The sequence below is a fragment of the Microcaecilia unicolor genome, chromosome 4 (genome assembly GCF_901765095.1).
Source record: "Microcaecilia unicolor chromosome 4, aMicUni1.1, whole genome shotgun sequence".
Lineage (NCBI taxonomy): Eukaryota > Metazoa > Chordata > Amphibia > Gymnophiona > Siphonopidae > Microcaecilia > Microcaecilia unicolor.
The window spans coordinates 333,158,491-333,182,181 of NC_044034.1; the positions used below are offsets into that span (position 1 = coordinate 333,158,491).

Sequence of the window (23,691 nt, forward strand, 5' to 3'; positions counted from 1 at the left end):
TGTGGACTGCGCGCTCAAGTATCTTGGAGAGTTTTAGAAACGGTTAGGACTAGATTCCATATATTGCGCCTAAAAAATTGACACCGACAAAAGATTTGCCTAAGCATATTCAATAAAGTACACCTAAACTTAGGTGTACTTTAAGCTAAATTTCTGTGCGGTTTATAGAATACACTGAGTTCCCATCCGCATGACTAAATATAGTTGTGGGCAGTTACGCCAAGTAAAACTTGGTGTAAATGCCGATGCCTAAATTAGGCGTGGACCGGGTATGTTCTATAACAACATGCGTAGATTTTAGAAATGCCCATGACCTGCCCGTTTCATGCCCATGGCCATACCCCAACCCCCGTTTTCAACTATGTGACATAGAATTTACAGTCATCATATTATAGAATACACTTAGACAGTTATGTGCTTACATTCAAATTAATGCCAATTAGTGTCAATAATTGCTTAATTATCAATTATTGATGCTGATTGGCTTGTTGACTAATTAAATTATATGCGCAAATCCAGAGTACACCTTCTGTTCACGAGCACATCAATAGTACTCATACATAGATTTTATACTGGTAGCAACGTCATTATGCTAAGAGGTTAGAGGTGTGGATCTTTATCGGCTTACCATACTGAGGGAAGAATCAGCAATATTACTTGAGGTGTACCATGAATATAAATGTCTCTAACTTGTTGAGAAATTTCAGTCTTATCCTGCCTTTTCCAGAAGTCATGAATGTTGTAGTAAACAGGTGAAAGCTTGAAGAACTTGCATTTGTCTAGGGTCCTTTTTTGTCTGCTTTCAATTTCCATGACCCTCCTGTTGATCTTCCCTTATACACTTTAGAGAGCTGACCTTACAGAAAGGAGATATTGTCTACATCCATAAACAAGTGGACCGAAACTGGTTTGAAGGAGAGCATCATGGGAGAGTGGGCATCTTTCCAATTAATTATGTGGAGGTAGGAGGCTCACATCCCTGCGGCCTACCAGTGAACACACTTGGGCTCTTTGATTGAATCTAGAGGGGTAGACATGCCCTGACATCTATTCACCTTTTCTCTTTGTTGTTTAACCTGTGTATGTCTAGGGCTGTAGTTGACTGATAATTTGGCTAGTCTGGGCCTGGCCAAAGAGTTATACATTTGCTTATAGAGACTACAATTCCATTGAAATGTACTTGCCTGGTACATATGTGCCTTCACCTAGATGGCCCACAGTGTTCAGCAAGTCTCCCGTTACCTTATACTACCTCCTGGATGCCGAGACCTTTCTAGCAAGCACTTCTATTTATGCCAGGTTATTAAAAAATAAAATTGGTAGCCATGAAACTATCAAAACAATAACTAGAAATAAAACAAAACAAAAGAATATGATATCTTTATTTATGGAACTAACTTAATACATTTTTGAGTGGCTTTCTAAGGGGCCCTTTTACCAAGCTGCGGTAAAAGGTGCCCTGCGGTGGCATTGGCACGACCATTTCCTGGGGGAGCCATTACTGCCTCCTATTTAGGAGACGGTAAGGGCTCCTGGCGGTAACCAGACAGCACATGGCACTGCACGATTACTGCTGAGTAAGCCCCCAGTGATAAAAATAAAAAGTGAAAATTGTGTAGTATTAGTGCCATATTCTTGGATCTGAGCCTTGTCCCTTACATATTTTGTGGACTTTAATGCCATGGTAGATTGTATTAATGTTTCCTTAATTTTTCTTAGTATATTATTTTTTCATTTATTTTTATTTCTGTTTAGCAAATCTTTTCCCCCTGAAGTAGCCTAAGGTTGAAATGTGTCAACGTCAGACTTTTTGTCTACTCGGTAAAGGTTTTAAAGTCAAACTGGTACATCTTGCTCTTTCTTTTGGTTCCTGGACATGTTGTGTAAGTTGCTTACACCTCTTGGTTTGGTTTATCAAATTGGATGGACAGATAGACGGATGTTCAGCTGCTAGACAGATATTTCAGTCTTAGCATTGCCTCTAAAGGAGAAAGTGATTTCTTCTGTCAGCGGACACTGACTTTACTTCTGAGGTCCCCAAAGTGTTTCCCTTTGTTCCCTTCTGAGCCTCGAATCTGTCATCATGTCAGAAAGTGAGGCACATTGACTTTCTATTCCATGGGTACAGATAGTGATGCCTGATCCAGGGAATAAACTCTTCATGATGTTAACACTTTTTTCTATTTCTGTTGAAACAGATTCTCCCTCCTACTGAAATCCCCAAGCCAATTAAACCCCCCTCTGTCCAGGTACTGGAGTATGGAGAAGCGCTGGCATTGTTCAACTTCAAGGGAGACTTGGCTGTGGAGTTATCCTTCCGAAAGGTAACGATACCCGATGGAGAATCAAAATAAGAATTGTCCAGACTTGATGCTATAGATGAGTTTAAGGCTCTGCTTTGGTGTGACCCAACTCTGCTTATTAAAGGGTGCAGAACTCATCAGTTCCTGTTGAATGACACACAATATCATTCCATTTAACACAATTGCTCACTTTTAGGTCCTGCCTCCATCTTTCACATATCCATCTGAAAAGAGAGTACTAGGGAAGACGCTCTAAATTTTGTCACAGTCAGCTCTCCTCCACTATTCCCTATAGGTTCTTCTTTCAACTAGCACTCCTTCACCATTCTTTCCAGTTTCCCTACATCCAGCTCAATTCCACCATTTTCTGCAGTTCCCTTAATCCTCCTCATCCATGCCCTTAGCTTGCCCCCACTGCCATAGCTAGCCCTCCTACAGTGTCCTACTCTGTAACCTGCACTCCACCATTCTCATGGATGGAGTTTGAGGTTGGCAGTGCCTCTTACAACACAGTGCAGAGACTAGGGGAGGTCAATCAGTGTGCCTTCTTATATTGTAAGGTCTCCACCACCGGGATACTCTTGGAAAAGTCTCCTGCACCGGGAGACTCTTGAGTCCCTTGGTCCTTTGTGTCAACTGCTCCTCCAAAGGTAGTTCCCACCACAGCATTTCTCAAGAAGCATAGCAGTTCAACAGCATTGTATTCAAAACAAAACAAAAACCCCGAAAGGTTCCAAAATCTCAGCAGTTCATATAAAGCAGTTATGCAAAGCAATTCTTCAAACAAGGTAGCTCAAAAAGGGCTCAGACTCACAGCAGTTTATGTATAGCAGGTATGCAAAGTAATTCTTCAAACACGGTAGCTCCAGAAAAGGTTCAAACCCTCCCCAGCAGTTCATGTCAGCAGTTAGGCAAAACAATTCCCCAAACACCAGTTCAGAAAGGGTTCAAACTCCCAGCAGTTCATGTATAGCAGTTATGCAAAGTAATTCTCCAAACACAGTAGATCAAAAAAGGTTCAAGCTCCCCAGCAGTTTATGTAAGCAGTTATGCAAAACAATTCCCCAAACACAGCAGTTCAGAAAGGGTTCAAACTCCCAGTAGTTCATGTATAGCAGTTATGCCCAAAACCACCACTCCTCTTCTCTCCCTTTCAAAAGAAATCAACCTAGGGAGAGTGGCAAGGGTCCCTCCCCAACCAGGACAGCATTATACCCTGACCACCACCTGCATGACCCTTCTGTGGTAAACCTGTTCTCTCAGTTCCCCTCATGGGATAGCCACCTTTTCCCTTCTTCTACCAGGCTCTCCTCCCGAGCAGCCTTCTGTTCCACCTCCTTTCCTTCCAGTTTAGTCAGAGCAGCAATCTCCATCGGCCCCTTTTCCTCTAGTTCCTCCCCCTTTGCTTCCCCTGGCTGGAAAAAATATTTAAATTTTTTTTTCAGGGTGGGAGGGGGTTAGTGACCACTGGGGGAGTAAGGGGAGGTCATCCCTGATTCCCTCCAGTGGTCATCTGGTCATTTAGGGCACATTTTTGTGGCTTGGTCATAAAAAAAAAAAAGGACCAAGTAAAGTCGCCCAAGTGTTCGTCAGGGATGCCCTTCTTTTTTCCATTATCGGCCGAGGACGCCCATGTGTTAAGCACATCCCAGTCCCACCTTCGCTATGCTTCTGACACGCCCCCGGGAACTTTGGTTGTCCCCGCGACGGAAAGCAGTTGAGGATGCCCAAAATCGGCTTTCGATTATGCCGATTTGGGTGACCCTGTGAGAAGGACGCCCATCTTCCGATGTGTGTCGAAAGATGGGCGCCCTTCTCTTGTGAAAATAAGCCTGAAAGAGTGTGAGTGGAATTTGAAACTTGGCTTACTCCTTGCAACTAGAACATTTAAAAATAAAAATCTTTTTTTTTCTTTTTTTTTTTTAACTCAGTGCTGAGTAATTTGTTGCCAGAAAGTGTGAGCAAGGCAGTTTGCATATCTGGGGTAAAAGGGTTTATACAAGTTCCTGGAAGAAAGTCCATAAACCTTTATTATCTACGCAAAGCCACCTCTTTATTTTTTGGCGTGAGCAATAAGAAATGGATCTAATTGTTGGAGTCCTGCCAGGCAGGTACATAAGCATCGCCATGCTGGGACAGACCAAAGGTCCATTGAGCCCAGCACCCTGTCACCGACAGCGGCCAAAAGAACAAGCAATTTGTCCCGCCCATCCTAGAAATACTGTATTATTCCCTCATCCATTCAATAACATTCTATGGCCTTTTCCTCCAAGAAGCCGTCCAACCTTTTTTTGAAGTCCGCTAAGTTAACCGCCTTAACCACTCTTTCCGGTAGCGAATTCCAGAGTTTAACTACACGTTGAGTGAAGAAAAGTTTCCTCCAATTTGTTTTAAATTTACCACACTGCAGCTTCATCGCATGCCCCCTTGTCCTAGTATTTTTTGAAAGCGTAAACAGATGCTCCACATCGACCCGTTCCATTCCACTCATTATCTTATAGACCTCTATCATATCTCCCCTCAGCCGCCTTTTCTCCAAGCTGAAGAACCCCAGCTTCTTCAGCCTTTCCTCTTAGGGAAGCCGTCCCATCCCCTGTATCATCTTTGTCGCCCTTCTCTGTACCTTTTCCAATTCCACTATCAGCCTTATTTTCGAAAGTGATGGGCGCCCAGATTTCAACCCAAATCGGGAGATAGGCGCCCATCTCGCAAAGGCGCCCAAATCGGTATAATCGAAAGCCGATTTTGGGCGTCTTCAACTGCACTCCGTCGCAGGAACGAACAAAGTTGATGGGGGCGTGTCGGAGGCGTGATGAAGGCAGGACTGGGGCATGTTTATCGGCCGAGGAGAGATGGGTGCCCTCGGCCGATAGTCAAAAAAAGAAAGGCGTTTTTACCGCAAATTTGGGTCACTTTTTTGGGCCCTTTTTTTTCACAAACAAGTCCCAAAAAAGTGCCCTAAAAGAGCAAATGACCACCAGAGAGAATCGGGGATCACCACCCCTGACTCCCCCAGTGGTCACTAACCCCCTCCCACTAAAAAAAAAACAACTTTAACAACTTTTTTCCCAGCCTGTATGCCACCCTCAAATGCCATACCCAGCTCCATCACAGCAGTATGCAGGTCCCTGGAGCAGTTGTTAGTGGGTACAGTGGACTTCACCCATGTGGACCCAGGCCCATCCCCCCCCCCCCCCCCCACCTATTACACTTGTGCTGGTAAATGGAAGCCCTCCAAACCGCCCCCAAAACCCACTGTACCTGTTGGTGCCCCCCTTCAGCCATAAGGGCTATGGTAATGGTGTAGAGTTGTGGGCAGTGGGTTTTGGGGGGGATTTGAGGGGCTCAGCACCCAAAGGAAGGTATTTTACTTTTTTTTTTTATTGTTACAAGTGCCCCCTAGGGTGCCCAGTTGGTGTCCTGGCATGTGAGGGGGACCAGTGCACTATGAATCCTGGCCCCTCCCACGATCAAATGCTTCGGATTTGTTCGTTTTTGAGCTGGGTGCCTTCGGTTTCCATTATCGATGAAAAACGATTACGCCCAGCTCAAATCCGCACAAATCCGATGCATTTGCCCGGTACAAATCGTATTATCGAAAAAAAGATGGGCGCCCATTTTTTTTGAAAATACGGTCTGTCCCGCCCCTTCACGTACCCGTTCTCAGACACAGACGCCCATGGAGATGGGCGTTCGCATTCGATTATGCCCCTCCACGTCTTTTTTGAGGTGTGGCAACCAGAATTGAACACAATACTCGAGGTGCAGTCGCACCATGGAGCGATACAATGGCAGAATAATATCCTTTTTTTTTTTTTCAATCCCTTTCCTAATGATACCCAACATTCTATTTGCTTTCCTAGCTACAGCAGCACATTGAGCAGAAGTTTTCAATGTATCATCAATGATGACACCTAGATCCCTTTCTTGGTCCGTGACTCCCAGCGCTGAACCTTGCATTATAGTTATAGTTTGGGTTCCTCTTTCCCACATGCATCACTTTGCACTTGTTCACATTAAACGTCATCTGCCATTTAGACGCCCAGTCTCCCAGTCTCGTAAGGTCCTCTTGTAGTTTTTCACAATCTTCCTGTGATTTGGCAACTTTGAATAACTCTGTGTCATCGGCAAATTTGATTACCTCACTAGTTCTAGGTCATTTATGAATATGTTAAAAAGGAGAGGTCCCAGTACAGATCCCTGAGGGACCCCACTAACTACCCTTCTCCATTGCAAATATTGACCTTTTAATCCTACTGTTTCCTATCTTTCAACCAGTTTTTAATCCACAGTAAGACACTACCTCCGATCCCATGTCCCTCTAATTTCCTCTGTAGTCTTTCATGAGAGACTTTATCAAACGCCTTCTGAAAATCTAGATACACAATATCAACCGGCTCACCTTTGTCCACATGTTTGTTTACCCCTTCAAAGAAATGCAGCAGATTGGTGAGGCAAGACTTTCCTTCACTAAATCCATGTTGACTTTGTCCCATTAGTCTATGCTTTTGAATGTGCTCTGTAATTCTGTTCTTGATAATAGTCTCTATCATTTTGCCCGGCACCGACATCAGATTCACTGGTCTATAATTTCCCGGGTCTCCTCTGGAACCTTTTTTAAATATCAGCGTTACATTGGCCACCCTTCAACCTTCCGGTACCACACTCGATTTTAAGACTAAATTACAAATCAATAACAGTAGCTCTGCCAGCTTATTTTTTTAGTTCTATCAGTACCCTGGGGTGAATACCATCCGGTCCAGGAGATTTGCTACTCTTCAGTTTGCAGAACTGCTCCATTACGTCTTCCAGGTTTACAGATATTTCATTAAGTTTTTCCGACTCTTCAGCTTCGAATACCCTGTCTGGCACCGGTATCCTACCCAAATCTTCCTCGGTGAAGACCGAAGCAAAGAACTCATTTAGTTTTTCTGCTATTTCTTTGTCGTCCTTGATTGCCCCTTTTACACCCTGGTCATCCAGCGGGCCAACCGATTCTTTTGCCGGTTTCCTGCTTTTAATGTATCTAATAAAAATTTTACTATCGGCTTTCGCCTCTAACGCTATCTTTCTTTCAAAATCTCTCTTTGCCTTTCTTATCAGCGCTTTGCATCTGACTTGACATTCCTTATGCCGCGTCTTATTTTCTTCATTTGGTTCCTTTTTAGCTCCAATAGCCTCCTTTACCTCACTTTTTAACCATGCCGGCTGTCGTTTGGTTTTCCGTCCTCCTTTTCTGATACGTGGAATATGTTGGGCATGAGCCTCCAGGACGGTGTTTTTGAACAGCATCCATGCCTGTTGTAGGTTTCTTACCCTCTCAGTTTGTTTTTTTTATCGTTCTTCTCATTTTATCATAGCTTCCTTTTTTAAAGTTAAACGCTAACATATTTGACTTCCTATGTTTACCTTTTTGAAAGCAAATTTCAGGTACTTGTGATCTAGATTGGCTGCTGTCAGAGACAGGATCCCAGGCTTGATGGATCTTGGTCTGACTCAGTATGGCACATTTTTGAGTCAATATACAAAGTCACTTATGTGGTCAACAGTGCATGCCAAGGTTAGTGGCTGTATTTTAAAATTGCGGACAGGGGTGCTAATAAGTTTTGGTGGTTGTAAGACACTAAATGGGGTCTTTTACTAAGGCGCAGTAGCGTTTCTAACGCGTGCTAAAAATAGGTGTGCACTAAATGCTAGAGACACACATGGGAATACATTGGCATCTCTAGCGTTTAGCGTGCACTAAAAACTCTAGCACTCCTTAGTAAAAGACCCTCTCAGTAGCCAAAGGTTAATTGTTTTTGTAGAGATGGGATTAGTTGCACATCCGGGCTGACCAATCAGTTAGACATGTAGGTAACAATATTCAGTCTCTTTGAGAGAACTTACCTATCCCAGTTTTGAGTTGTAACTTTAAAGCAGTGGTTCTCAACCTTTCTTCTGTTGTGACACACCTGACAAACAAGGTTCAAGTATGCGACACATTGAACACTAAAATTCACAGCTGAACAAAGCACACCTAAATATTTAATTGTTTAACTGTAAGTTTAGCATGAATTTGCCTATCCCATATCAAAAAGCTGTATGCAACACATCAGTACCTGATTTCTTATTTGACATAACAAAACAAATTTATATTCAAATTCTAGTGTCACCTCAGTAACCGCAACACAAAATCCCTCCACTGCCAGATACTGTGAAGCAACACAAAAACCTGCAAATATTCTACTCAAACTGTTTAGCAAACAGAATCTAAGGGCTGCAGATCTGCAGCATTTTCAGTTGGGGATGGAGGCAGCAGTTATTATTGGGGGGTAGTGGGGAAGCAGAAATAGGGACCAGTTAAGAGGATTTCAAGAACCTGACTCCCAAGAGTGGAGGAGTGGCCTAGTGGTTAGGGTGGTGGACTTTGGTCCTGGGGAATTGAGGAACTGAGTTTTATTCCCACTTCAGGCACAGGCAGCTCCTTGTGACTCTGGGCAAGTCACTTAACCCTCCATTGCCCCATGTAAGCCGCATTGAGCCTGCCATGAATGGGAAAGCGCGGGGTACAAACGTAACAAAAATAAAAAATAAGACTGCTGGGCTTCCCAGCTTGCAGGCACTGATGGTTGTAAAGAAAACACAGACTTGCTTTCTACATCAAATTTTTTTGTGACACCTCCCAGCTCTTGGGGACATACCAGTGTATCCCGACACGGTGGTTGAGAACCACTGCTTCAAATCTGTGGCACTCATACATTTACCACTGCTGAATATACATAGAACTTTACACAAAGTTATACCAGTATCATCCTGCTCAAAATGTACTCCCTTTTGTTGTTTTGTTCCCTGGTTCTTAGCCAGGTGCTCTAACCACTACACTCTCTATAATATCTTAAGAGCTCCCTTTTCAGAGGTAGGGTTGTTGCTGTTTGGCAGTTAGTGTTGTTAGGGAGGGGCAGGACAGGTTTGCTATCTAGCTTCCCAGTGTCTTTTTGGCAGGCGAGAATCAGTGTTGGAATGTCCTATATAATAATTCTCACCTCCAACGTTCTGTGCTTGGGACTGTGGCTCTCTGGAGGTGGTGGTCTGCTAGGCAGACACGCACTGACATCACTGATGTCAGGACAGCTGATTCCAAGGCAAGGGGAGGAGTACAGCGTGTTTCCCTACTCCTCCCCTGCCTCGGAATCATCTGTAACCCCCCGTGCTACGGCCCCCTCAACCCCCCCCCCGGCCCGCCGAAAACCACCCCCCGCCGCTGTTGTGGACTACCTGTGCTGACGGGGGACCCAAACCCCCGACAGCCGAAGTGCTGTTGTGCCCTTCGCGTTGTTCATCTTCTCTGGAAGTTCCTCTGCGTGCGTCTGACGTCAGATGCACGCAGAGGAACTTCCAGAGAAGATGAACAACACGAAGGGCACAACAGCACTTCGGCTGTCGGGGGTTTGGGTCCCCCGTCAGCACAGGTAGTCCACAACGGCGGTGGGGGGCGGTTTTCGGCAGGCCAGGGGGGGTCGCGGGGGGGGGGGGGAGAGAAATTGCCTGCTTAGGGCCAGTTTCCTTGCCTTCAGAAACGGGCCTTTTTTACTAGTTGTCTAATATTTTAGTGTTCAAAATATCCCTATGTAGATTAACAGCATAACATACTGCAGAATTAGGAGTAAGATTTATATTCCTGCCTAGGGTCCATAGCATTCATTGACTATTAATAAAAGTCTGTTTTCCAGTTAAGTGACTTGGAGCTATAAATTTAGAGGACACTTGGCAATGCTGCTTGAAGTCTTTATTCATGCATTAGTCCAGTTCTTAATTTTAAACAAAAAAAAAACTATTTTTAAGCACTTCACATATGTAGTTTCCCACCAGGTTTCTAGATAATTTAACTCTTTTGTACTTAAAACAGTTTTGCTTTGAGCAGCTGTTTCTTTCTTTGTTTGGTACAGCAGGGGCTAATGCCTAGAACATTTTTGCCAAATTTGAATCAAGGAATTGATAAAAATGTGATTTTTTTTGTGTGTGTGTGTTTTCAAATCTGGCTAGCTTTAGGCTAGTTTGGTACTTGAGGTGGTTTTTGGCTAGTTTTGAATTAACTTTGAGCTCTAAATATAGTTGACACTTTGTGCACTGGTCCTTTGCTGTTGGGACTTGAAGGTTCAGGCATTGGCCTTGAGGTACTGGAACAGCCTGCTTTAACCAAATGGGTGGGGGAGATGTTGCAGAGCAATAGGATTGGTACCACTGGGTTTCACCTCCCCCCCCCCAAAAAAAAAAAAAATATTAAGCATTTAGACTATGAATATCTTTCCCCACAGCTTCTGTTTCCAACCAGAACTTCTCCATCATTCTCTATAGCTTCCCTACATCCAGCTGTCCTCCACCATTCCCTACACCTCCACCAGCCATTCTCTTCACTGATCCCTGTACCTCCCAAGCACCCATCCCCTATCTCTCACTACAGTTGGAACTCGCCAGTGCCACCAGTCCGTACACTTATCCCCATTCCCTGTACCTCCCACTACAGCCAGCATTCACCACCACTCCATACACCCCTCCCTCATTCCCTGTACCTCCCACTACAGACAGCACTCACCACCACTCCATACACCCCTCCCTCATTCCCTGTACCTCCCAGCAATTACCACTACACCATCTCCCCTTCACCATTCCCTCATCTATTCCCCAGCCAACATTCCCTCCCCCTTCCACTACATCCAGGTCTGTTCCAGCATTCTCTACATCTTTCCCCAGCCAGGACTCCTCTACAATTCTCTCTTTCCCAGCCAGCACTGGCCCCCCATTCCCTACACCTCCCTGTACAGCCAGCATTCCTCTTCCACTCCTTACCTCTTTGTAAGATAGATTTGGTTTGCCAGAGTTGTGACCTCCTGCCTTTGATCTCCTCTTGCTTGCAGTATAAGCAGGTATTGCTTACTCTTTAAGGCCCTGCATTATTCCATGCAGTGTCCTAGGATGGGGTTGGAAGATGGATCTGTACTTGTAGGATCTTTGTCTTGGGGAAGGCGGTGACACAAGAACTGTTTTTCTTTCTGTAGGGTGAGCGCATCTGTCTAACCCGCCAAGTGGATGAGAACTGGTATGAGGGTCGGATTTCTGGCACCAGTCGTCAGGGTATCTTTCCTGTCAGTTATGTACAGGTGGTGAAGGAGCCCCGACTCAAAGTCTCCGAAGAGCTCTCAGCACCCCTAAACTACAGTGCTCTCACTCCCAGGTCCCCAAGTCACCAGATCACCACAGCACAAAGAGACTCTCCCAGTAACGTCAGCACACAGCATGATTCCTGCTCCCCGGTCAGCAGTACGTTCTCCTCCACCACCCATGCAGTGTCCCCTGGACATCCACAGTCTACACCAAACACCCTGCTTGCCTCGTCCCAAAATACCCAGTTCTCCTTCCCGGCGCACTCCATTTCTCTGAGCCCCCAGAATGCCTCACCCAACTCAAGTTCAGAATCCAGGACAGCAACAGTGAGTCCGGGAGGCCGAGGTGGCCATTGCCAAATTCCTTCACCATTAAAAGAAATGAAGCAGTCTTCTACACCATCCGCAACACTCACAGTCCCATCCCAGGTAAGCAACAGCATTCACCAACAGAGCTGACAGAGAGAGCACTGGACCAGTAAGAATTCATTTACAAACAGGCTCTGCTTTGTGCTGTGTGGATTCCCAGTGCCTGTTTCTGAGTATTTTATCATGCGTTATTACATTTTAAGCAGCTTCTAGAGAACACGTGCTCACCATACACACAAATGTCTTGCAGAGAGGGGATTAGGAGTGCATTGGGCCCTGTTTACAGAAGAGAGGTGTGGATGCCTAGAGGGAGAACTTGCTTGCATTGGAGAGGTGTAAACTCCTATAGGAAGGTGCCAATCATTGCTGTCATGGGGGGAGGGGGGAGGAAGCATACACTGAGGTTCATACTGAGTTGACATTACCTTGACACCCTTGTTTTCCTCATAGGCTAAAAACTGCCTTTCCTTTCTGCTGTCCAACAGCTGCTCATTGTGTCCTTAGATCATGATCCTAAATCTTATCCTCTCATTATTCTTCTAATAAAACATAACTTGTGCTTTATCCAGAGTTTGACTCATGATGTCCCTGCTACCAGGGGTTTGTCTCAGCAACCTACTAACTCACCTTCCGAACGAAGAGCATCACCAACCATCAGCAGCTGCCTTCTGTAAGTGCTTGTTCATCCCTGCAAATGAGTTCAAATGTGGCCTTGGTGGACAAGCTGTATTTCCTAGGACACCTCCCCCCCCCCCCCCCCCACCACCATACACATAGTGGCTCCCAGGATCTTGTGCATTATATACCAGCATGGCCAATGGCCCGCATATTGCATAGATGGCCTGTCCCAAGACCCCTTAGACAGTGTCTCCTGGATTCTATAAAGTTGCATACCCAAATTTCTGACTAGCACACACGTTTGGGTGCGCAAGTTATAGAATAGTGCCAGTTGTGCACCTAGGCGCCAATTGTCCTTAAGAACCAGTGATAGCCCTTAAGTATTGTTAATTGGTGCTAATTGGCACTAATTTGTAGCTACACACGGAACTGCACTTAGGTGCTATTCTATAAATTTACTCCCCGATATTCAAAACTATTTAACCAGCCAGACATGGCTGCTGACCAGTTAAATAGCATATCGGCGCCTGACTGCAGACACTCAACGGGAGATAACTGGTTATCTCCTGCTGAATAACCATGTTTAGTGGCTAGCAGAATATCGGGCCCTGTGTGCATAAATGCTATAGCACAACTATAAAGGGGGGCAAGCTCATGGGCGGATCAGGGGCATGTCTTGCAGTTCCACATATAAATTATAGAACACTATCTCTTACGCACACAACTTCCATCTTTAAACGTGATCATTTACGCCAGCCTTTGACATGGCATAAGTGCTCATGCCTAAAGTTAGGCTGACTAATATTCGATTCTATAATGGCAATTTCATTTGTGTTCTAGAATTGGAGCTTAAATCCCATATTTTTGCACCTAATTTTGGTGCACTTTCTTGAATCTACTCCTATACGTAGGAGTTTCGTAATACTATTAGGTGTCTTGCAGCCATAGTGCATTTCTCTGTCTGTATAACTGCATTTTTGTTTTCTGATGACACTTAGATTTCACATGGATTTTTAATTTATAGTGTACAAATGTTTTGGTTTTGTCCATTACAGGGGCAATTTTCAAAAGATTTAGGTAGAGAAATAGGTATTTGTCCAGAGAAATTACCTGATTAAAAATTGTCCCCCTCAGAGCGGTAAAATAATGCCAAAATGCAAATCCTTTTTCACTGATTAAAAAAGGGGGATACTCCGAGGTGCATTTGGATTGGGGAAGTAAAGAATTGTGTGGAAATGAATTCAAGTCCACGTGCATATCTTCACCTATTCACACAGTTCCTCTGCCCACAGAGAGGAGGTACAAAGATCACAAACATTTCAGCATCTGCTTAAGCAAATTTTCAAAGAAAATGTTACCTTTCAAAATTGTATACCAAATCTAGACATGCACCTAGATGAGCTACCGAAAATGTATCACATCAAAGACCTGACGAAAACCTGACTGGCAATGAGAGGGTTGGAAAACACTGATCTAGGTGTCATTCCCATGCAAACTATCCTCTCCTACCTCCCATTCTCTAGCCAACCCAGAGAGTAGAAGTCTTGGTCCAAGAAAATTGGGACCTCATATAAAGTAGCAAGCAACACTTAATGCTCGCAGCATGTTTATCACTGAGTGCAGGCATGCCTCAGCTAACTGTGCAGTATGTAAATGCAGGTCATTGTCAATGTCTGGCCTGGCAGGCGCTGTCAGCGCAGTCGTGTAACGTTTCTCTTCTATCACTTGCACCTCACAGATACAAGGCAATCTATCAGTATATTCCACAAAGTGATGATGAACTAGAGTTACATGAGGGAGACCTGGTGGAGGTCCTGCAGCAATGCGATGATGGCTGGTTTGTGGGTAAGTTATACTCGTAAAGCAAGAAATAGCTTTCACTCTCAGTAGGACTAGCTAGAACTAATGCTGGAGGGACCAGTTATAGGTTGGATTGGGCAAGTAGGTAAGTCAGCCTGGGCACCAATCTGGGGGAGGAGGGGATGTCACATGAGTCTGAAAGGGATTCAGGCACCTACCAGAGTGCTGTTTTAGCCAGTGACTGCATACAAAAGCACTGGCTGGGGACGCTCTGTAGGGAATTGTGGAGAGTTGTGGACGTGGAGTTGCTGGAGGGAATGGTAAAAAAGTGGTGGGAGGTGGGAGCTGTAGGAGATAGTGACAGAGCACTACTGGCTAACAGGAAAGCTGTAAGAATTGTGGAGTGCTTGCTAGAGAATGACACGTGGACGGGGACCTGCAGTAACCGCGGGGATGGGATCGGGGACGGGGTGGGGACGGGGACAGAGCCCGTGAGGACGTCCCCGTGTCACTTTCTATTTTGAAGCCTATTAATGAACTGGGCTGTTATTTGTGTTTGATTGATGCAGGTATTTTTATTTTTTTGGAAAAACAAGCATGAGGGATCCTGTACACCCTGCTACTAGCATATCTTCTAAGAAGACATCTTCTATTGCAGGAGGGACTATGGAAGACAGGAGAGCTAGACTCAATTCTGAGATTGTTGATGACTTCTTATTTATCCACAGATTAAAAAATCATTACAGTGCTTCACAGGGCATATTTCTCCCCTCTAGGGCATACAGAACGGGTTGTATTTTGTACCTCTGGACATTTTAAAAGGGTGGATTAGGATTCCTTGGGATAGTAGAAGTCAGCTATTGTTGGAGTTGGAAAGGTAGAGGGTAGTGGTGGTGGGAGGGTTTATTATAGCTGCTCATTGTTATTATTGTTTTCTATTTGTAATTTATACACAACAGTTGCACAGCATATTGTTCCTTTTTATACTTTAATAAAAAGATTTAAATATAAAATCATAAGTGTTCGAGGCTTCTGCAGATGAGAACAGAGCCCACAGGGCTGGGACGGAGATGGGGCTTGCGGGGACGGGACGGGGATGGAGACGGGGACGGAGACAGATCCCACAGGGCCAGGGTGGGGACTGGAACAGATGTTATCCCCGTGTCATTTTCTAGTGCTTGCTGTAGGGAGAACTCACAGCATGTGCAGTCCTACCTTGTTCCAGCAGGAGGCATCCTCTTATTTTCTCATAAAGCATCTGTTTTGAGCTTTGTAGATGCCATTCCTGAATTTACTTTTTTCTCGTTGTAATACATGGGAGGTCACATGATTGGGAATGAGAGAGTACTGTTTTGTAAACAAAGACCCTAACTGTCATGATCCTCTGCTTTCTCTCAGGTGTGTGCCGGAGAACTCGAAAATTTGGGACATTCCCTGGAAACTATGTTGCACCCATACCATGTGAATGACCCTGGAGAATCTAAAGGAGGCCATGGAAATTAATATAAGGAATCAGTGTATAAACTCTGGGGCACGTGGAGCCCAGAGTCAAACCAATACATACAGAAGGACATCAGGGGGGCTGTTCCTAGTTCATCCCCATTACATTCTCATCAGGGATGGAACAGGTCCCTAGTCTGTTCTGTGATATTACCACAAGGAGGGGCTTTTTCCAGTCTTTTCCATTATATTCCTGTGAAGAGAGGGGGGTCTGATCACACTTTGTCCCATTACATTGCTATGAGGAGGGAGTCTTTCCCATACTATGCCATTCCCGTGAAGGAGGGGCTCACCCCACCGAGTTTCTTCCTAGGTTTGCCATTTCAGTCCATACCAGCCAAAGAAGCTAATCAAGGCCTAGTTTTATCCAACCGACTCCATTTCATTTTATTTTTATGAATTTCTAGTTCTCATTTTCCATTGGTTCCCCTCACCGAATCAGAACTACAACTCCATACATGCAGTGGGGCAAAACCAGAACTGGAACAGCCTGTTGTGCACTCATAGGTCTTCCTAAATGGCAAAGTTCACAATGAGAGAGAACACTGCTTTTGTCTGAACTTTTCAAAGTACTTCATTTGATATGGTATGTCCCCTTTATAGCACCAGCATGCTTCCAGAAGGTTCTACTTAGCACATTCACCACAATTTCAACACAGACTGGAGGGTCTTGTCACTGTGATGAAGAGAGAACACATTAAAGACATTTCTGAGCTTTGATTTAGCAGTTGGTAGAATGTTTTAGCATGCCAAAACATGAATGTTTTTCTCCATTGATGTCTTCACCTGCACATTCTGGACATTTTTGGCCTGGCCCTGGGCTCCACTTGAGTGTACCAGATGGCTGGATTTGTTTTTCGAGCAGTCTTTCCGTGAATGTTTCTGTTACATTTTTGTGGTGTCCTGACCCAACACACTTCTGAAGTGACAAATTAAAAGCCAAAATATTCTGAACTTCAAAAAGAGAAATAATAATATAATAATAATATCAGTTTATGTCCCAGGCTGATGACATCAAAGCAGAGCTCTGAAATGGTCTCTCAGTTCTGATGTCATCATTCTGTGACTGGAAACCCTGGTCCCAGCTGGGTTCAGGACTGTAGATTTACAATTAGATTTTCCTTAAAGAATGCAAATTTGTAATAAATTCCTTTACATTTTTATGATTGTGTTAGTGTTTGTATGTGGGGAGGGGGAGGTTAAGACTCACCACTACAGTGAAATGTATTCATTTAGGGGCCCTTTTTCCAAGCTGCGGTAAGCACTAATGCATGCTTACCACAGGTTAAAAAGCACTACTGCAGGGCACACTCAGGTGTCCCACGGTAGTTTTTGCATATGCACATAATACTCACCCTGTAAAAATAATTTTAAATTTTTAGCGCTGGGGGCGAGTCTGGGGATGGAGAGTAGGCCTGTTCCATGCTAATCGGTTAGTGCAAATACATTTCCTCATGCTAACTGTTTAACGCTTGGTTAGCACTTGAGCCCTTACTACCTAGAAACCAGAGGCGTATCTGGACTTCGGCGGGAGGAGGGGGCCAGAGCCAGAGTGAGGGGGCACATTTTAGCCCCCCCCCGGCGCCGACACCCCCCCCCCCCCCCGCCATTGCTGGACCCCCCCTGCCAACGACCCTCTCCACCCCCCTCCCGCCACCAACCCTCCCCCGCCGCCGTTGCCTACCTTTGCTGGTAGGGGACCCCAACCCCCGCCAAACGAGGTCCTTCAGTTGCAAAGCTGGCAGGGGACCCCAACCCTTGCCAGCCGAGGTCCTCTCTTCTGTTGCAGCAAAGCTTCCTTTAGTTTCAAATTCTTTGTCTGACATCCTGCATATTGTACGTGCAGGATGTCAGACTCAGAACAGGAAGCTTTGCTGCAACGGAAGAGAGGACCTCGGCTGGCGGGGGTTGGGGTCCCCCGCCAGCAAAGATAGGCAACGGAAGGTTGGCTGCGGGAGGGGGGATGGAAAGGGTCATCAGCAGGGGGGGTCCAGGGCCAAATCTATGGAGGCCCAGGCCCCCATGGCCCCTCGCATGTACGCCCCTGCTAGAAATTAGAAGGTTCTTTTACTAAGCAGTAGTAAATAGTGGCCTGCGGTACTGTGGATGCATGAAATTGGCACACGCTGGGCAATTTTTTACCGCGGCTGGGAAGAAAAAGGGCTTTTTTAAATGAGGGCAGTAAATGGTCGTGCACTAAAATTAAAAGTAGCATGAGGCTATTTAATTCCTGAACCCTTACCACCGCCCATTGACCTAGTGGTAGAGGCTCACATGCTACTCGCGTGGTAATCAGGCAGCACGAGCCAATCTGGCCGCCCTGCCGATTACTGCTGAGAACTCCCCCCCCCCCCCCCCCCCCAGTGGTAGAAAATAGAAAAATATTTTCTACTGCGGGAAACGCGCACACCAACTTCAAACTCCGCAGGGTGCACACTCTACCCTTGTGGTAGTGCCAATTTGGCAAGCGCTACCCACGCATTAACCCTAACGCTGCTTAGTAAAAGGACCCCTAGGTGTCGGTAAGTGCTTACATACTAATGGCCACACGCTAATGGGAAAATTAGTACATAGCCATTATTGGCAAAATAGAAAAATTGCCCATTTCCCCGCAGCAGTGCCGCAGCGAGGGCGGCTGATGCCCGGGGCGGGTCGCCGCTGCACACCCCCCCCCTGGGTGCAGCATGGTGCATCCCCCCTCGGCACGCACCCCCCCCCCCCCCGGAGCGCATTCTTACTGCCATACGAAAGCGGGGGGCACGTCGCTGGGAGCTGCGTCGGCTCCGCTAGTTCCCTGCTCTCTCTGCCCCGGAACAGGAAGTAACCAGCAGGGAACCAGCGGAGCTGACACCCTCCCCCCCCAGCGGCGTGCACCCGGGGTGGAACGCCCCCCGCCCCCCCCCCCCCCCCCCCCCCCCCGTTCCTACGCCACTGCCCGGCAGTGCTAAAAGTTGTATTAGTGTGCGGTAAAGACCCACGCTGGAGATAGTGCAGGCCACTTTTTAGCGCTGTAAAAGGGCCTCATAGTAAATTTGATATACTGCCCTTCTAGGTAAAAAAACAAAACAAAGAAAAGCAGTTTTATAATAAATGGTTCAACTCAAACATTAATAAAAATATACACAACACACAAAAAAAAACCACATGATAAATCAAATACTATATATATATATCTTTAAAACATCTACCAATTTTAAACAAAAACAACAAAATTTAAAAGAAAAATAAAATGATTTTTTTTTCTTTTCCAGTTGTCAAGGCTGCACCAGTGATAAACTTTATGATCCATGAAATGCTAATCTTGTTTCAGTTCGTGAGTCCTGAGGGAGTGAATTCCATAATGAGGGCACTAGAAAGAAGAATGCCAATTCTCTAGTAGAATTCAGTCTGGCTCAGGTTAATAGTGGAATTACTAGTCAATCATGAACATGGTATCCTACTAAGACAATAGGGAGTTAGCATTTTAGAAAAACAATGGAGCAAACCTAAAAAAGCTGTGTGAGCCAGGACCAGTATCTTAAACCTCATACAGTAAGCACACAGTAACAAATGTGCCTCTTTCATCAAAGGTGTCACGTGATCATATTTATGTGCTCCTTTAATTAGGTCTGATAGCTGTATTTTGGATGGATTGTAATCAGTTAATTGCATATCTAGGCAAAACATTCATTTAATTTAATCTATACACTTACATTCCACCTAACTAACCCCCTTATTTACAAAGCTGTAGTTGTGGCTGCCGCGTGGCAATGCCAACGCAGCCCATTCAAAGTGAACGGGCTGTGTCGGTATTACCACACCAGCAGCCACTAGCGTGGCTTTGTAAACAGGGGGTAAGGGCTCCTTTTAGTAAGGTATGCTAATGGATTTAGCACACCTTAGTAAAAGGAGCCCTAAAAGTTCAAAGCAGATCACAATCACTTAGGCACCTGGGTGTACATTACATCTTATTGATCTTCCAGATTGAAACTGGGGGCCCAATGTTTAGAAAATGCTGAGCTAAATTATGCTCAAAATTAGCTGCTTAAGGGGCCCTTTTAACTAAGCTGCATAGGTGCCTACCCGCGCCCCATGTGCGCCAATTTGGAACTACACTCCGGCTGTGTTGCCCGGGCGGTAATTTCATTTTTTATGGACGTCCACTACGTGTGCTGGAAAATATATTCTATTTTCCAATTCGCGGCACTAACCGGGTGGTAATCGGCATTGTATACCGTGTGAGACCTTACTGCTAAGTGATTGGGTGGCGGTAAGGTCTCAGGCTCAAAATGGATGAGCACCAATTTTCATTTTGCCACACGTCCATTTTCGGCCAAAAAAGGCCTTTTTTACAGGTGCACTGAAAAATGGATCTGCATGTGTCCAAAAAACATGCCTACACTAGTACAGGCCATTTTTCAGTGCAGCTTAGTAAAAGGACCCCCCAATTTTGTTCCCTATTTTCAGCCAAGCTTAGGAGCATTATTTTCTTAGCTGAAAATTTATCTTAATTTAGGACCTTAAAAGTTATGCTCATAAATTTAGGCCTGCCTTTGATTTGCCTAGATTTATGAGCCTAGTGCTGAAAATCAGCATTGAACTCCTTCTTTCCCCCTAAATCTGCCCCTGTTACAGTGTACTTTTTATGCTACTAATTTTAAGAGTTTAGTGAAATGTTGAGTAAAAATTTATGCACTCAGTCCTAGATACCAAAAACAAGGACTGAAGTTTAAACAACAAAATACACAAAAAAAGCTCCAGTAATGCCAGCACAGAGATTTTCAAATGTCTTGCAGCAGCTTATTAATTTAGAGGCCCTTTGTAGCCTAGTGGTTAGTGCAGTGGACTTTGATCCTGGGGAACTGAGTTCAATTCCCACTGCAGCTCCTTGGGACTCTGGGCAAGTCACTTAACCCTCCATTGCCCCTGGTACAAAATAAGTACCTGAATATATTTGAATGTAGTTGCAAAAACCTCAGAAAGGCAGTATATCAAGTCCCATTTCCCTTTCCCTATTTGAGATTCTAAATGGAATGTTGAGATTCTGTTCCTACTATTGGAGATTCTACTTGGAATGTTGCTACTATTGGAGATTCTACATGGAATGTTGCTACTATTTGAGATTCTACGTGGAATGTTGCTATTCCACTAGCAACATTCCATGTAGAGGTCGGCCCTTGCAGATCACCAATGTGGCCGCGCAGGCTTCTGCTTCTGTGAGTCTGACGTCCTGCATGTACGTGCAGGACGTCAGACTCACAGAAACAGAAGCCTGCGCGACCGCACTGCTGATCTGCAAGGGCAGGCTTCTACATGGATTGTTGCTAGTGGAGTAGTAGCCTAGTGGCTAGTGCAGTGGACTTTGATCCTGGGGAACTGAGTTTGATTCCCACTGGAGCTCCTTGTGACTCTGGGCAAGTCACTTAACCCTCCATTGCCCCTGGTACAAACAAAATAAGTACCTGAATATATATAAACTGCTTTGAATGTAGTTGCAAGAACCTCAGAAAGGCAGTATATCAAGTCCCATTTCCCTCCCCTTTTACAAAGTGGCGGTAAGCCCACCATGGACTTACTGCATGCTAATTTGGAGCTACCGCTGGCCCAACACGGGCGCCAACAGTAGTTCCAGCCCTGGTGCACGCCATTTCCCATGCTGGGGAAAATTGGCTCATAACATTTAGTGCAGCACTAACCTGGCAGTAATCAGGCAGCACCGCTTGCTACCCAGTTACTGCTGGGTTGGCACAGGTGCCCTTAGTGGGTGGCGGTAAGTTCTCCCCTCGCATGGCCACGTGGTAAGAGCAATCTTACTGAATGGCTATGGCTATTTTCAGCCTTTTTTACCCACTGCGGTAAAAAAGGGACTCAGCATGTGGTATAAACGGTCCCCGCCACTATCGCAGGGTCTTTTTTGACCACAGCATGTTAAAAGGACCCCTTAATTATCAATTTTTAAACTTTTTATACAAAATTTGGAGGAAAACTCCTCAAGAGATCATCATTCAAAACACCTCAATTTATCAATCATAGACTTTAAAAAACCTCCAAAATTTAATTGAAACATTTTAAATTTTTTATATTAAAAAAACACTTAATTAGCTTAATGAACATTCAGTGAAAGGTCACTCCCAACACTAGCCACCGTTTCACGGTGCCTAACCCACTGCCTCAGGGTTTGATGACCTTAGAGTGGAGTAGCCTAGTGGTTAGTGCAGTGAATGTTGATCCTGGGGGACTGGGTTTGATTCCCTCTGCAGCTCCTTGTGACTCTGGGCAAATCACCTAACCCTCCATTGCCCCAGGTACAAAATAAGTACTTGTATATAGTATGTAAGCCACTTCCCTTTCCCTTAGACCAAGCAAGAACTCCAAAGTTCAATCATGACCTGAGCACTGTTTAAAAATGGCACCATTTGGAGTTTTTTAAGTATATGATTGATAAATTGAGGTGGTTTGAATGCACAGGTTAAACCTGATGTTCTCTGAGGCTTTTTCCTCCAAGTTTTTTAGAAAAAGTTTAAAAATTGATAAATTAATAAGCTACTGCAAGACATGTGAAAATCTCTGCACTGGCATTAGTGGAGATTTTTTGTGTATTTTGTTGTACTCAGCCCTAGTAAATTTTCAAAGAGGCCAATTTATTTATTTTTTATTTGTAGCATTTGTATCCCCACATTTTCCCACCAACTTGCAGGCTCAATGTGGCTTACATTTGCCGTAATGGCTGTTGCCATTTCCGGGTAACAGAATTACAAATGGTATTGCGTTAAGGTGCATAAATACATGGTAACATACATGGAACATAGCATATATGGGACAGATCATGGCATATGTATATACCATGTGCATACATACATGGTAAAGAAGAATACATTTTGGTATTGCATGAGGTTCCTGAGTAGTAAATTGGATTGTAACATTTATTAGGTCATCGACTATGACTATGAGTTATGAGCATAACTCTCAAAATTAGGAGCATAAATCCTTTGAATATTGGGCCCTGTGTTACCACTTGAAGACATTATCTAGGTTTCCACTTCCTCAACCCTAAAAAATATTTTGTCATTTTCTTATCAGGCTGCTAAGTTGTGGAATCTATTGCCTATCAAGGGTGATATTACAAACTATTTCACAAATCATTGAAAACATTCTTGTTTCAAAAATTTGTTCTATCCACAGAATGAAAGATACTGGTATTTGATCTGTTTATATAATTGTCATGCTGCTAGGTATTCCTAGTTTTTCTTTTGTTCACTGCACTGAACCTTGCAAGGTATATCGGGAGATATAAGTGCCAAATGTAATGCAATATAATATCTTAGTAGAGGAAATTCCCTAAATAACAATACAACCCGAAGTCCTACATCTACCCTGTTTCCCCGAAAGTAAGACATCCCCCGAAAATAAGACCTAGTAGAGGTTTTCCTGAATTGGTAGATATAAGGCCTCCCCCGATAGTAAGACCTAGCAAATTTTTGTTTGAAAGCAGGGCCGCCGAGAGCCGGACAAGGCCGACCCCGGGCCGACCCCCCCCCCCCCCACCCGAGGTCGCCGGGCCCCCCCTCCACCCACCCTGCGTCGCTCCCGGAACTAACCTTAAACGCCTCCTTTCACCTTCGCAGCAAGCAGCAGCAGGGCAGACCACTCCTTCCTTCCGTGCCCCGCCCTCGTGGACGTTACGTCAGGCGAGGGCGGGACACGGAAGGAAGGAGTGGCCTGCCCTGCTGCTGCTTGCTGCGAAGGTGAAAGGAGGCGTTTAAGGTTAGTTCTGGGAGCGACGGCGGGCGGGCCAACCCCGATCCAACCCCAATGTTTCCCCGAAAAATAAGACAGCCCCTGAAAATAAGACCTAGCGCATTTTGGGGGGCAAAAATTAATATAAGTGTCTTATTTTCAGGGAAACACGGTATCTAATATAGAATCAGCATCTATCTACAAATGCAAAATCCTGGGTGAACATGTAAATATAACCTAAA

The 23,691-nt window shown here is 44.9% G+C and overlaps 1 protein-coding gene across 2 annotated transcripts in view; it reads left to right on the top strand.

The window, feature by feature from the left end:
* Positions 1 to 16,896, top strand: part of SORBS3 (sorbin and SH3 domain containing 3) — a 147,510-nt gene extending 130,614 nt beyond the window's left edge. For both annotated transcript variants that reach the window (XM_030202023.1, XM_030202024.1), the window contains 6 exons: positions 848 to 962; positions 2,199 to 2,324; positions 11,342 to 11,875; positions 12,385 to 12,485; positions 14,172 to 14,278; positions 15,632 to 16,896. In XM_030202023.1, the coding sequence (XP_030057883.1) occupies positions 848 to 962; positions 2,199 to 2,324; positions 11,342 to 11,875; positions 12,385 to 12,485; positions 14,172 to 14,278; positions 15,632 to 15,702 (1,054 nt within the window). In that variant the 3' untranslated portion in view covers positions 15,703 to 16,896. The remainder of the gene's footprint in view (positions 1 to 847; positions 963 to 2,198; positions 2,325 to 11,341; positions 11,876 to 12,384; positions 12,486 to 14,171; positions 14,279 to 15,631) is intronic.
* The last annotated feature ends 6,795 nt before the right edge of the window (positions 16,897 to 23,691 follow it).